The sequence below is a fragment of the Colobus angolensis genome, unplaced genomic scaffold, assembly GCF_000951035.1.
Source record: "Colobus angolensis palliatus isolate OR3802 unplaced genomic scaffold, Cang.pa_1.0 Scaffold99, whole genome shotgun sequence".
Taxonomy (NCBI): domain Eukaryota; kingdom Metazoa; phylum Chordata; class Mammalia; order Primates; family Cercopithecidae; genus Colobus; species Colobus angolensis.
Genome location: NW_012123931.1, coordinates 6,135,029 through 6,150,330, shown reverse-complemented (window position 1 = coordinate 6,150,330; position 15,302 = coordinate 6,135,029). Strand labels below are relative to the sequence as shown.

General features: G+C 39.9%; 1 protein-coding gene across 1 annotated transcript in view; it reads left to right on the top strand.

Moving 5' to 3' along the window:
* The first annotated feature begins 274 nt into the window (after nt 1–274).
* Nucleotides 275–15,302, top strand: part of LOC105505195 (putative zinc finger protein 66) — a 25,042-nt gene continuing 10,014 nt past the window's right edge. Inside the window, 3 exon segments of the mRNA XM_011932981.1 lie at nt 275–821; nt 8,855–8,981; nt 10,105–10,200. Of these exon segments, the coding sequence (XP_011788371.1) occupies nt 639–821; nt 8,855–8,981; nt 10,105–10,200 (406 nt within the window). The 5' untranslated portion in view covers nt 275–638.

Sequence of the window (15,302 nt, the reverse complement as noted above, 5' to 3'; positions counted from 1 at the left end):
GCCAGGCTGGTCTTGAACCCCTGACCTCAAGTGAAACGCCCACCTTGGCCTCCCAAAGTGTTGAGATTACTGGCATGAGCTATCTGTGCCTGCCCCTAAATGATTTCTTTCTACCTCCTATAGCAGTTTGAAATTACTTAAAGGTTGTTTCAAATTGAAAAAATAAAAAGAATGTGGATAAAAATAAAATATAAATAGACAAAAAAATTACAAGGATTACAAAATATATATGTAAATCTGGAGTGGTCAAAAATGACATATTTGATTTATTTATAAGATTTTATTAAAATTAGCTTTAATAGTTAATACACTATTACCAAAGTTGATTTTTTCTTGAACAAAAATTTTATGTATTATTAATATGATAGCAAAAATACTTCTGTTCACCTTTGAATACATTCAACAACAGAGAGGGTAAAGAAGAGATAGAATTTTCCCATACTCTGGGGTGAGCCTGGCTCAGCTCAGGAAGGAAGCCCTGCCTGAAAAGGCTGCAGCTTAGACTGTCACTCTTTCTTCACTCCGCCCAGCATCTGATCACATCTTCTGTCACTCAGGGCCTGAGGGGGGCGGGGCCTTAAGCATTATCCAATCAGGGACACTGGGCTGGAAACCGACCAATAGGGCACGCAGCTGGAATGAACCGTAAGGCTTCCGGGTTTGGCGGGGCCTTTGTCTCTTGCTGCAGCTGGAGCTCCAGGTCTCGTCTTCACTGCTCTGTGTCCTCTGCTCCTAGAGGCCCAGCCTGTGTGGCTCTGTATCCTGCAGGTATTGGGAGATCCACAGCTAAGACGCCGGGACCCCCTGGAAGCCTAGAAATGGTGAGAGTGCCGGTCCAGCGTCCGGATAGAGGGGAAGAGGCTGTGGCGGTACTCAGGCCTCCCGGCAGTCGGCTCCACAATCTGCACCCCGAATTCTCCTTACTCAGCTCCACCTCAGTCCCGTTCAGCCATAAGATGGCGGCTGCGCTGACAACCTGGCCCCGGGCGTCATGTCGCTTCCCCGCGCAGTGATTGTGCCCCTGGCCTGGAGCGCTCTGTGAGCAGCTCTGCACCCACAGTGCCGCGTCTCTCCCAGATTGTGCAGGGACCACCGGAGGGTGTCAGGGAAGAATCCTGACTCTCGGTGCGGGTTCATAAATGGGAAGAACTTTGATCTGTGGGGTTCACAGTTTCTCTTTTCTGCTATTACAATTGTATGGGGCCGGGCTTGGTCAAAGTGCGGCCGAGGCGGGCGGATCAGTTGAGGTCAGGAGTTGAAGACCAAGACTGACCCAAAATGGGGAAACCCCTTGTCCACTAAAAGTACAAAAATTAGCTGGGTGTGATGGCGAATGTCTGTAGTCCCAGCTTCTCGGGAGGCAGAAGTGAGAGAATCGCTTGAACCCGGGAGGCGGAGGTTGCAGTGAGCTGTGATTTCACTCCAGCCTGGGCGACGGAGCAAGACTGTCTAAAAAAAAAAAAAGAATTATGGGAGTCACTGCAAAAATGTCAAACAATTTAATCAGAGTGATTCAAGAATTGTAGAGCACCCAGCTACAGTTTGTAGTTTGTAGTCCATGGAGGGGGTTGAAGAAGAGACATTTGTGAAATGCATGAGGAAGAAAACCAAATGCAGTAATGTATTAGGTTTAGTAATGTAGTTTCTTAAGTTGTACAATCAAGGTGGAAATTTCCTGGTTATGTAATTGAGCTTAATTGGCAGTTTATAGTTGCTTAAGCCTGAATTTTGTTTCCCCTAATGTAGTAATTTACCAAAAAATGCACTTGAGCTTAGATTTTGTTTTTTTTTAGAAATAGAAATCCGGGGACTAGAGCCTCTTCAGTCTAATTGCCTGCCACTCAATTATTTTCACATCCCACAGGGGACTGATTTTCCCTGGCATTTTCACATGTGTCCCAAGCAGGGCCTCAAGTGTACCCCATGTTCCTCAATTAATTATTATTATTGTTATTTTTTGAGACAGAGTCTTGCACTCAGAGGCTAGAGTGCAGTGTCAGATCTCGGCTCACTGCAACCTCCACCTCTTGGGTTCAAGCGATTCTCCTGCTTCAGCCTCTCGAGTAGTTGGGACTACAGGCACGCGCCACCACTCCCAGCTAATTTTTGTATTTTTAGTAGAGACGAGGTTTCAGTACGAATTCAGACGAATTTAGTAGATTCCGTGTTTCCCAGGAATCCTAGTTACCAAGGAAAAAAATAGGGAAAATCTCTCTTCCATTTTGGCTGTAGACAATGAATGTATTTCCACAGGAAAATGTGGTAGATAGTTGATGAGTTACATAGATTCATCAACATATTAGTTCCTCTTTTTGCAGGGTAAATTTGTGACAGTGAATATCTCATTTCTATATCCTTTTTTCTTGAGTTCTGAATTAAATGCTAAATTATAAGTGATGAAACATGGTACCTTCTAGAAGTGTTCCCATATGACTAATTTTTTACTACATTATTTTATTTATTTACTTATTTTTTTGAAACAGAATCTCACTCTGTCACCAGGTTGGAATGCAGTAGCGTGATCTCAGCTCACACAATCTCTGCCTCCCAGGTTCAAGCAGTTCTCCTGCCTCAGCCTCCCAAGTAGCTGGGATTACAGGTGTGCACCACCACACCCAGCCGATTTTTTTGTATTTTTAGTAAAGACAGGGTTTCACCATGTTGGCCAAAATGTTCTCAATCTTCTGACCTTGTGATCCACCCACCTCGGCCTTCCAAAGTGTTGGAATTACAGGCATGAGCCACCGTGCCCGGCCTACTTCATTACGTTTAAGATAAATAATGAAATAATACATATATTGTCTGAAAGAAGTAGATATATATGTTTTTCTTATGGAGGTATAAAATGCAAGCATCTTAGCCAGGTGCAGTGGCTCATGCCTGTAATCTCAGCACTTTGGGAGGCCTAGGCAGGTTCATTACTTGAGGTCAGGAGTTTGAGACCAGCCTGCCAACATGGTGAAACCCCATCTCTACTAAATACAAAAATTAGCCAGGTGTGGTGGCGTATGCCTGTATTCCCAGCTACTTGGGAGGCTGAGGCACAAGAATGTCTTGAACCCGGGAGGTGGAGGTTGCAGTGAGCTGAGATCTTTCTAGCCTGGGCCACGGAGCAAGACTCTATCTCAAAAAACAAAAGAATGTAAGAACCTTAAAATTTCCTTCCCTTATGTAAACACTGCGTTTCCTTCCCTTATGTAAACACTGGATGTTATTACATACCCAGTTTTTTCTGGGGAGCCTCCCCTGCAGATGTCCCAGCCTAATCACTCCAGCCATAGAAGGAGCTTTTATCCTGAGAGAAGCTATAGAGCCCTGGAAAGCTGGGGATCCAAAGGCAGATGCATTTGAGGTTAAGATGAAAGGAAACTGAGAGGGTCTTAGTAATGATGAAGTCGTTACGTTTTGCGGCACTTTCTATACTTTGTAAAATAAAAACATTAGATTTATTTTTAAAAAATGAATTCCAAAAAATTATTGCAACAGGAGAAGGTACCAACTAAGTATAAGATCTTTATGGCTTGCAAAGATGTCGGCAGAAAAGGGCTTTCTTTTTTAGGGAGGGGTAAACATGGTTAGAAAGGAGGTGGGAGGTGAATGGCAAATGGAGAGTGAAAAAGCCAGATTTTAGATGAGGATGTCTTACCCTGAAATCAGCATGTTCTTAGGAAGGATGCAAAATGGGGTTGTATGTTGACTCAGACTGAGGGTAGCTCAAAGTTCAGGGAGGGAAATAAACTTAAGTAAAGTTTGATTAAGAAATATTTTATTTTAGTCCAGGCCCAGTGGCTCATGCCTGTGATCTCAACACTTTGCGAGGCTGAGGCAGGCGGATCACCTGAGGTCAGGTGTTTGAGACCACCCTGGCCAACATGGTGAAATCCTGTCTCTACCACAAATACAAAAATTACTGGGAGGCTGAGGCGGGCGGATCACCTGAGGTTGGGAGTTTGAGACCAGCCCCATCACTACTAAAAAAAAAAAAAAAAAAAAAAATGCATCAGATATGGTGGTGCATGCCTGTAATCCCAGCAGGAGAATCACTTGAACTCAGGAGGTAAAGGTTGTGGTGAGCCAAGATTGTGCCAGCACTCCAGCCTGGGCAACAAGAGTGAAACTCCATCTCAAAAAAAAAAAAAAAAAAAATTCACCAGGTGTGGTGATGGGCACCTGTAATCCCAGCTACTTGAGAGGCAGAGGCAGGAGAATTGCTTGAACTCAGGAGGTGGAGGTTGCTGTTCACTGAGATTGCATCACTGCACTCCAACTTGAGTGACAATGTGAAGAAATGTTTTATTTTGATCACTGAAGACAAATTCAGCTGATTTTTTTTTTTAATGAGAAAAAGGAGAAAATCTGCAGAGTGTATGTCTGGCTGTGTGATACGTAAGAAAAGAGAGCACTATCTTAGTCATAACGGGAATAGTGTTTCTTTCCATAAATTGTTCCTGGAGCACACAAAGGATGGAGAATTTTATTAATCACAAATATTTCCCAGGATTATCTATGTGTTTCATCCATCTCCATTTCTTTTGTTTGTTCTATGCATTTCTTCCATTTGGCTTTTCCTGGGCTGCATCTCACATATTAAACTGGTAAACATAACTAGTGTTTTGCTGAGTTCTCTGAGTAGCTCTACCAAATTGTTAAAATTCAGAGAGGTTATGGGAGTCCCAAGTTTTTAAACAGTAGCTCAGATGCATAGATGGACCCATGGGTTTTTTGACTGGCATCTGCAGTGAGGACAGTGTGGTGGGACTGAGCCCTGAATCAGGGTCTGTGTTGACTCTGGGTGGTGTCAGAATTCAAATGTTAGACAATAAGGTCAGGAGTTCCAGACCAGCCTGGCCAATGTGGTGAAATGCCGTCTCTACTAATAATACAAAAATTAGCCGGGCATGGTGGTGTGCACCTGTAGTTTCAGCTACTAGGGAGGCTGAGGCAGAAGGTTTCATCACCTGAACCCAGGAGGCAGAGATTGTAGTGAGCTGAGATGGCACCACTGCACTCCAGCCTGTGCAACAGAGTGAGACTCCATCTCAAGAAAAAAAAAAAAAAAAAAAAAAATTACCCTAGAAAACCTTAAATGATCTGTTTAAATTGCATATTAGTATGTAGCATAAAGTTGACAGGGCAGTGGCTAGAAAATATTAAAATTACAGAAACTCTGGGATTTAAGGTTTTTTTTTTAAGGTAACCTTTGAAAAAACAAAACTGGTGGTACTACAGTGGCGTAGAGAGCAGAATTCTACATAGTGTCCCCACCCTGCCCCAGACCTGTTCAGATTCACCCTTTTTGGAGGCCTTATTTTGGTCTGACCGTACCTTGGAGTCTTGCCTCAGAGAACTGATTAGAAGAGATCAGAGTTTTGGCTGGTGAATCCTGCTGCCTTTCTAGAGCTGGTGCTCACAATTTCCTGAAACCCAAAAGCAGGTAAGTGGGATAAATAAAGTATGTACTTTAGGGTCTTAGATTTTAAATGTTCTATTAAAACCAGTGCTTGCAGAGACATTGTATTTAGAATCTTGTTTTCCATTCCTGCAGATCCAGTAGTTGCTCCAGAAGTCACAAAAAAGTAAATATAAACAGAATAAAACTTTGTCTAAACTACATTAACCTTTCTTCCTGTATCTCTTTCATCTGTCTATATTTAGCTTTTATTCTGTACAATTAAAAAAAAATTGATGACAGAGGAACAGAAGAAGAAATAAAGATGCTGGGCCCTTTTTCTAAATCCTGGAAATTATTAAACCCTTAGTACCAGCTCCCAGGGTGTTATGAGAATTAAATCACATAATGTATTATGTCCAGCACAGTGCTGTGTATCATACTCTTGAGCACATAGTACCTGCTTAATAAACATTGCATTAGTACATGTGTACATGTTGTTTTTAAAATACAGACCTACTCAGACATTGCTGCCTTCTGTTTCCTCTGTAAACTTTAAAGAGCCAGCAAAGAATATAAAACTTTAGGATGGAGATGGGTTGTCCTTGTTTGTACCAGAAGTATTTGGTTGTGACAAGAGTGCTAAGCCTAAGGGATCCTGTGCTGTGCTGGGTTTAATAATTTCCAGGATTTAGAAAATGGGCCCAGCATCTTTATTTCTTCTTCTGTTCCTCTGTCATCAATTTTTTAAAAAATTGTACAGAATAAAAGCTAAATATAGACAGATGAAAGAGATACAGGAAGAAAGGTTAATGTAGTTTAGACAAAATTTTATTCTGTTTATATTTACTTTTTTGTGACTTCTGGAGCAACTACTGGATCTGCAGGAATGGAAAACAAGATTCTAAATACAATGTCTCTGCAAGCACTGGTTTTAATAGAACATTTAAACTCTAATGTTAATAATGCACCAAGGGGAAGCAACATCAGCATCGACAGGGGCTTGTTTAAAACATCCATTCATGGACCCTTTTCAAACCTGCAGAATTACGTTACATAAAGTGGGGCCAAAATTATCAAGTGATTTATAAGCTCATTAAAGCTTGAGAGGCAATGCTTAGCTTATTGATTATCATCCCAGGCTTCTTATTAGGATCACACGGTCAATTTGCAGAAATGTGTTGTGCCCTCCCCACAGCTTCTGTTTATTTTGTTCTGGGTGGAAGCATCCACGTTGTTTTAATGAAGGGCCTCCTGTGACTCTAAGATGAGGCCAGAATCAAGTATGAAGGCTTCAGAATACGTTCATGAGAGTTAAGTTCCACCTTTGCACTAAAGGGTGGTCATAGGGCCTATTCTGTTTGGATTTGGAAGGGACTGGTAGTTCGTGCATATTTCCATTACTGTAGCAGAAATTGCTGGTGTCTGTGTCAGGGGAGGGCACCTGAGGACAGGAAAGGAGAAACTTCTATTTTCATCTTCATGGAGCAGCTCATTGTTCCTGAATCTCTTCTGTTTTAAAGGACAGAAATGGGTAGATTTTTTTGTTATTCTGCCAGTTGATGTCATGCTAGCAGGTAAACATGTGGTACTGACACCTTTAAAGGCATATTCTCAAGACGCAGTTGTAATTTGTCCAGAGAATCTCATCTGAGAAGGAATTCTATAGAAGGAGGAGATAGAAAAAAAAAAAAAGGATTTTCTTCAGGTAAACATGCCTCAGCTGAAAAGCTGTATCCACTCTGCCTCCTGGAATGCCATGCATTTAGTACTTGAAAACCTTTATTTCTCTACTTGTGTTTTTCCTCCCTAAGGAGTTTGGTTTAAGTACTTCTTAAAATTCTTATGATAGTCAAGGGTCTCTGAAAAGTATTTCTTGCCTGTATCCCAGAGCCTTCTCTATATTCTGTACAGAATAACTTCTTATATGCCATGCAGATTTATCAACAAGAATTTATGATCTGCAATATTAAAAATGTTCCCTTTGTGGCTGTTGAACATGGAAAGATGTGGATACTCAGCATTTCTATTGGGGAAAACTGTCGTCCTTAGTAAAGGTGGAGAAAAGATAATGTTGAGGCTCCATTCGTGTGTTCTGTTAGCTGTATGCTGAACAGGATTAAGAAATTGCTTATTTAGGTCAGGTGCAGTGTCTCACGCCTGTAATCCCAGCACTTTTGTGAGGTCAAGGCGGGCAGATCACCTGAGGTCAGGAGTTCAATACCAACCTGGCCAACATGGTGGAACCCCGTCTCTACTAAAAATACAAAAATTAGCCTGGTGTGATGGTAGGTGCCTGTAATCCCAGCTATTTGGGAGGCTGAGGCAGGAGAACTACTTGAACCCAGGAGGTGGAGGTTGCAGTGAACTGAGATCGTGCCATTGCACTCCAGCCTAGGGGACAAGAGTGAGACTTTGTCTCAAAAAAAAAAAATTGCTCATTTAAATGTGATGGCATTTATTACCCAGAAATTCTGAAAAAAATTGTTAGGAGATACCTACTCTCTAGGGTGCTAAATGTAGCCTACTTAAAATTACTACTAGAAACTACAGAATGTAGGTGGTGTCTGCATTTTGAGGTTTGCATAAAACTGATGATTCTTTTTGATTAAATTCAGATTTTATTTGCTTTTTTAAAGAAGGAATATTTCAACAGTGATACTGTGTTCTTCTGTGTGCATTAGGACATCATGAAAATTTGTCCTAGTGCAGTTAATGGTTAATGATTCACTTGCTTAAATAGCTCTCTGATGATTTTTTTTTGTTTTTTACTATATAGCTAATTATTTTTCTCTTTATTATTAAGTTTCATTATGCTGCTGATGTGCATAAACAATCATATATAATCTGGTAGCTGTTCTTTTTTCTTTTTTTTCTACGTATTTTTCTTTGGAAAATGAAGGCTCTTATCTTTGTTTACAGGCCAGAAAAACTGGAAAAAACACAGACTCTTCCACTTACTGGATATCTGACAAAATATCCTTCTTGGGCCAAAAACATTGACATTATTGGTGAGCTTGTTAGAAATTCAAAAAAATCAGACTTTATTGCAGATCTTCTGGAAAAAACCCTGCATAACAGGGTCTTCACCTTATTATACATACTAAAATTTGAGAGGTGCCTTCTAACTCAACATGCATTTCTCATCTGAAAAATATTCACAACTCATTCCATATGATATAAGTATGCATTCAAAAATGTACATGTTTGTGTTCATGCCCTTAATTTTATTCTTTATTATCTATAAAAATACACGAACTGATGTGGATCTTATGCTCCTCTTTTTTCTCAGATTTGCAGAATACTTTAGAGAATATTTCTGTGTTGAAAATTATTTTATTGGATAATTTTAATCAATCCTGTAAGTCAGAACCAGTTATATTCACTCTCTCATTTCACCTTAAGTCAAATTAAAAATTCCACCCATAATCACTCGGTGAAAATGTGTGCATGTGTGTGTTTCAGGGGCCATTGCAATTTAGAGATGTGGCCATAGAATTCTCTCTGGAGGAGTGGCATTGCCTGGACATTGCACAGCGGAATTTATATAGGAATGTGATGTTAGAGAACTACAGAAACCTGGTCTTTCTTGGTGAGAAAAACTTTAGTACATAATTCATAATATACACAAAATGTTTTATTTCTCTTTTTTGTGGAATGTTTTTTAGTAATTTATTCTTTTTATAAAAGAGTTTCAGATCCAGTTTTTCAAGAAAATCTTCAGAATTTGTTCATTTAGAAAAGAATTACTTCAGTGCCTCATGCCTGTAATCCCAGAAATTTGGGAGGGTGAGGCTGGGGGATTACCTCAGGGCAGGAGTTCGAGAGCAGCCTGGCCAACATGGTGAAACACCATCTCTCTAATAAAAGTACAAAAAATTAGTTGGGGGCTGTGGCACGCACCTGTAATCCCAGCTACTCATCAGGGTGAGGCAGGAGAATTGCTTGAACTTAGGAGATGAAGGTTGCAGTGAGTCGAGATCATGCCATTGCACTGCAGCCTGGGTGACAGAGCAAGATTCTGTCTTGAGGAAGAAAAAGAAAAAGAAAGAAAATAAAAAAATTTCTTCAAGATATTTCATCTTAATACAAACTTTCCACATTTCTGAGTTGAGTTATGTTCTTCACTCTAAATTAGTGGTAATTCCAGAAATTTACTGACATAAAATATTGTAGCTTCCACCTGAAAATCTAATTGTTGCCACCAATTTTTGATTCAGTAGTACCAGGTAGTAAAATTAGGGAACCTACAAATTGAAAGTTTTTTTTTTTTGAGACAGAGTCTCGCTCTGTCACCCAAGCTGGAATGCAGTGGTGCAATCTGGGCTTACTGCAACATCCACCTCCCAGGTTCAAGCAATTCTTCAGCCTCAGCGCCCTGAGTACCCGGGACTACAGGTGCACATCACCATGCTTGGCTACTTTTTGTATTTTTAGTAGAGATGGGGTTTCACCATGCTGGCCAGGCTGATCTTGAACTCCTGACCTCATGATCCGCCTGCCTTGGCCTCCCAAGATGCTGGGATTACAGGCGTGAGCCACCGCACCAGGCAAATTGAAAGTATTTTCTAAATATTTAGAAATTTCTGTTACAAATTTGTATTTTGGTATTAATTTACTAAAATATTTTATCACATCATGTTTCCTGAGCACATTACTAGCTTGTAATCGGAGAATATGAGCAAGATTCATGTTATTTATTTTTAATAAAACAGGTATTATTGTCTCAAAGCCAGACCTCATCACCCGTCTGGAGCAAGGAAAAAAACCTTTGACTATGAAGAGACATGAGATGGTAGTCAAGCCTCCAGGTAGGTGCGAGTGAAAGTGAATACAACAGACAACACGGATAAGAGGCCCAAGGTCAAAGAGAAAGCCAGTTCTTAAGGTGTGATTCGGGAAGCTGTGTTCCAAAGCAACTTCCTGGGCAGCGGTTTTTTTTTTTTTTTTCTTTTTTTTTCTTTTTTAAATTTTGCTCTCACAAAGGGGCATATTGTCTTATGCTTTTAAATTCTCTAAAAATTCTTTTCTTTTGGTGAGCTTCCTTCGTGTTCACAGTGAGAGCCAAAGTCGTCTTCATGGCATATAAGAGACTGCACAATCTGGCTGATTTTTCATTGCTTTGGGGACACACAAATATCTGACTTATTTTGAGAAACTAAAACTATTTTTTAGTTCTATTTTTGCATCAGGTCTGAAATGTGTGAGAGTAGTAGTTTCTGTTGCATTTTTTGGTCCATTTTTGTGCACGGTCCATTCTATTTTTATTACTATACAGTCTTGAAATATAGTTTGAAATTATAAGTATGATATCCTGCTTTGTTCTTTTTCCTTAAGATTGCTTTGACTATTTGAAATTTATTTTAGTTTCATGTAAACTTTAGAATTGTATTTTCTATTACTTTAAAAAAAAAAACTGCAATTTTGATAGGAAGACTATCACTTTGGATAATATGACACTTTAATAAAATTTATTCTTTCAATCCATAGACATAAAATATTTTAAAATTAATTTTGATTTTCTAACTTTTTTTATTGTAAACTTTTTTTACCTTAGTTAATTTTTTCTCAGACATTTATTTAATGCTACATTAAATAAGATTTTTTCTTCCTCATCAGATACTTTGTTTTAAGTGTAAGAAACCATACATATACTTGTGTGCTTAATTTTATATTTTGCTAATTTACTGAGTGTATTTATTAGTTTAGACAGTTTTTAATGTACTGTTTATGGTTTTTTAAATATAAGATTGTGTGATCGACAAACAGCAACTTTTGACTTATATTTCTTCAATTTCAATGGATTTTTTATTTCTTTTTTTTTTCTTTTGAAAGGGGATTTCACTCTTTTTGCCCAGGCTAAAGTGCAGTGGTGTGATTTTGACTCACTGCAACCTTCGCCTCTTGGGTTCAAGCGGTTCTCCTGCCTTAGCCTCCTGAGTAGCTGGGATTACAGGCACTCACTATAACACCCAACTAATTTTTTGTATTTTTTTGGTAGAGATGGGGTTTCATGCTGTTGGCAAGGCTGGTCTCCAACCCCTGACCTCAGATGATATGCCTGCCTCTGCCTCCCAAAATCTTGGGATTACAGCATGAGCCACTGTACCTGGCTGGATTTTTTTATTTCTGTGAATAATTCTTCCGCCACATACTTCCAATACCACATTCAAAGAGAAGCATTGACAGTGGGCAAAATATAGTTTTGTATTGGTGTCTGAATTTGATGGAGCAAACACCTCTTCGAGTTTTCATAAACTGATTTTAGAAGCATTTCCTCAGGGAACGGTGTGGGTTTCTTTTTTGTTTTGTTTTGTTTTCTTTTCTTTTTGAGATGTAGTTTTGCTCCTGTTGCTCAAGATGGAGTGCAATGGTGCGATCTCATCTCACCACAACCTCTGCCTCCTGGGTTCCAGCGATTCTCCTGCCTCAGCCTCCCAAGTAGCTGCACATACAGGCATGCACCACCACGCCTGGGTAATTTTGTATTTTTAGTAGAGAAGGGGTTTCTCCATTTTGGTCACGCTGGTCTTGAACTCCTGACCTCAGGCTATCCACCCACCTCAGTCCTCCAAAGTGCTGGAATTGCAGGCACCACACTGCCCAATTGCGTGGATTTTGACGTGGGCAGAACTGACCATAAACTGTGGCTCAGGTAACTGAAACTGTCATAGAACTGCTTCAGGGACCTCAGTAAAGGCCACGGTCTGCAGGCCTGCCTACATTGTTGTAAATGGGTGCCTTTCTCTAGGTCTCTGGAATGGCAGGACCTCTACCAGACTGTGGCTGGGAGGAGTTTGGGTTGGTTACAAAGTAAGTTCAGAATTCTCAGTGGGACCAAGTTGGGTGAACCCTATCCTGGTGCATAGCCATGAATAGGGGTCCTGTAGTTTCCCACCTGACTAAGGGCCTACCTTCTGAATAGAACACTTCTCAATCTTAAGCTTTAGCAGGATTTCACAACTCCTTCCCTGGATCTCAAATCTCTCTTAGAGGTACTTATTTTGGAGATGGTGTCTTGCTACATAACCCAGGCTGTTCTCAAAATCCTGGCCTGAAGCAGTTCTCCAACCTTAATGTACCATATAGCTGTCATTACAGATGTCAGCTATAATGCCTGGTTCTCTCATAAAAGCATTTTTGTCAGAGAGGGCTGACATTTTTTGCTGTAAGGGAATATGAAAATAGGGAATTTTAATCTTTTCCTCTTACTGATGTCACTTTCCCTATACATTTTTACTTTCTATTTTCTCTTTCAGATTTGTCTGTAAATTTTGATTCAGATATTTGGGACAATATGTTGGAATTTGCATGGTGTGCCTGAAGTAAATTAGATAATTCATAGGGACTCATATTTACTAAAATATTTACTTATAAATTTAAGTTTGCTGCAGGCAAAAAGGAATTAAAGGATTTTCATCTACTTTTTTAGCCTATATATAAACAATAATGTAGTTTATTTCTCAATATTTGTTTTACGTATCAGAGGGCCTAACCCTATTCTGCAAATTATATATTTTTTTATTTAACAATGTAAGGCTACTCTTTGCTTCTAAAGTTGGATTATAGTAGTTTCATTTTGTGTAAGAATACCATATATTTAAAACATTAAAAGTAACTAGTTTTTTTAAATGCTAATTTTTAAAGTTTCTCATTAGAATCTTCTATTTATACTGCATATTCTCCAAAATTTTACTGCCACAGTGCATGCCAATGATTCAAAATACCTGCAGTTAGTGAGTACACACTAGCAGTTAAATATTTCAGTTATGTAGAAACTTTTTTTTTTTTTTTTTTGAGATGGAGTCATGCTGTGTCACCCAGCCTGGGGTGCAGTGGTGTGATCGTGGCACACTGCAACTTCCGCCTTCTGGGTTCAAGCAGTTCTCATGCCTCAGTCTCTCAAGTGCTGGAGTTACAGGCATGTGTCACCACTCCTGGCTAATTTTTGTATTTTTAGTAGAGACGGGGCTTCACCAAGTTGGCCAAACTGGTCTAGTTGTGAGCAACCGCATATGGCCTGACAATTTTTTTTGATGATACATTAATGTTGCATACTAGATTTTATGAGTAAATATTTCTTTTATTATTGTTTTGAAGTTTTATATTAGTGTGCTTTTTTTCAGTGTAGGGTTTTTTTCTTTTCTTTCTTTTTTTTTTTGAGACAGTCTTGCTCTGTCACCCAGGCTGGAGTGCAGTGGTGTGATCTTGGCTCACTGCAACCTCTTCCTGGAGGGCTCAAGCTATTCTTCTGCCTTGACCGCCTGAGTAGCTGAGACTACTAGTGTGTGCCACCACGCCTGGCTAATTTTTGTATTTTTAGCAGAGACGGGGTTTCACGACATTGGCCAGTCTGGTCTGGAACTGCTGACCTCGTGATTTGCGTGCCTCAGCCTCCCAAAGTGCTGGGATTACAGTTGTGATCCACTGTGCCTGTCCTCAGTGTAGGTTTCTTAACGTTAGTTTATTGGGTGTTTTGGTTTTACTTAATATATTATAATTTTAGATAATTTGCAATTCTACTTGTACATTTTAAGTCAATTTGAGGTTTAAGAGATAAATTATGGGCCAGGCGCGGTGGCTCAAGCCTGTAATCCCAGCACTTTGGGAGGCCGAGACGGGCGGATCACAAGGTCAGGAGATCGAGACCATCCTGGCTAACCTGGTGAAACCCCGTCTCTACTGAAAAATACAAAAAACTAGCCGGGCGAGGTGGCGGGTGCCTGTAATCCCAGCTACTCGGGAGGCTGAGGCAGGAGAATGGCGTAAACCTGGGAGGCGGAGCTTGCAGTGAGCCGAGATGGCGTCACTGCACTCCAGCCTGGGCGACAGAGTGAGACTCCGTCTCAAAAAAAAAAAAAGAAAGATAAATTATGCATATCTATCACAATTAGATTACATATGTATGTCTGTTTATCTATAAATATGACCCCAATATTAGTCATGGCTTATCTTATATTCTTTCTTAGCTTATTTTCCATGGTAGTTTTATCTTGTCTAAGTGAGTACTCATGGAAATAGTCTTATTTTTACCATGTGTTTAATTGTTAATATATATTTCCTTTTGTGAGAGAAACACTTTTGTGATTTGAAGGTAATTTTCAAAAAAATATATAATTCTGGTTTTTTCTCAGTTTTTCTTTAAAAAAATTGTCTTAAAAACACATAACATAAAATCCACCATCTTAAATCTATTGAAGTTTACATTTCAGGGCCAGGCATGGTGGTGGCTCGGATCTGTAATCCTAGGATTTTGGGAGGCCAAGACAGGAGGATCCCTGGAGCTCAAACAGCCTGGGGAGCATATGGAGACTCTCCATTATAAAAAAAATGTAATAATAGCCAGGCATGGTGGTTTGCAGCTGTGGTTCCAGCTACTTGGGAGATTGAGGGGAAGTCAAAATTGTGCCACTACACTTTAGCTTGGGTGACAGAGTGAGACCCTGTCTCAAAAAAAAAGCTGTTCATTTCAGGCATGTTAATTATATTCGCCTTGTTATGCAAAATATTTCTAGAAACTTTACATCTTGTAAAACTAAAACTCAATGCCCATTAAGTACCAGCTGCTCATTTTAGCCTCTCTCCAGCCCTTGAAAGACAAACCTTCCATTTTCTGATTTCATGATTTTGACTACTTAAGATATCTCACATAAGTGGAATCATACAATATCCATAATTTTGTTACTGGATTAATTCAGGTGACATAATATTCTCAATGTTCATCTTAAAATGTGATAAGATTGCCAGGCGCGGTGGCTCAAGCCTGTAATCCCAGCACTTTGGGAGGCCGAGATGGGCGGATCACAAAGTCAGGAGATCAAGACCATCCTGGCTAAACCGGTGAAACCCCGTCTCTACTAAAAAATACAAAAAACTAGCTGGGCGAGGTGGCGGGCGCCTGTAGTCCAGGCTA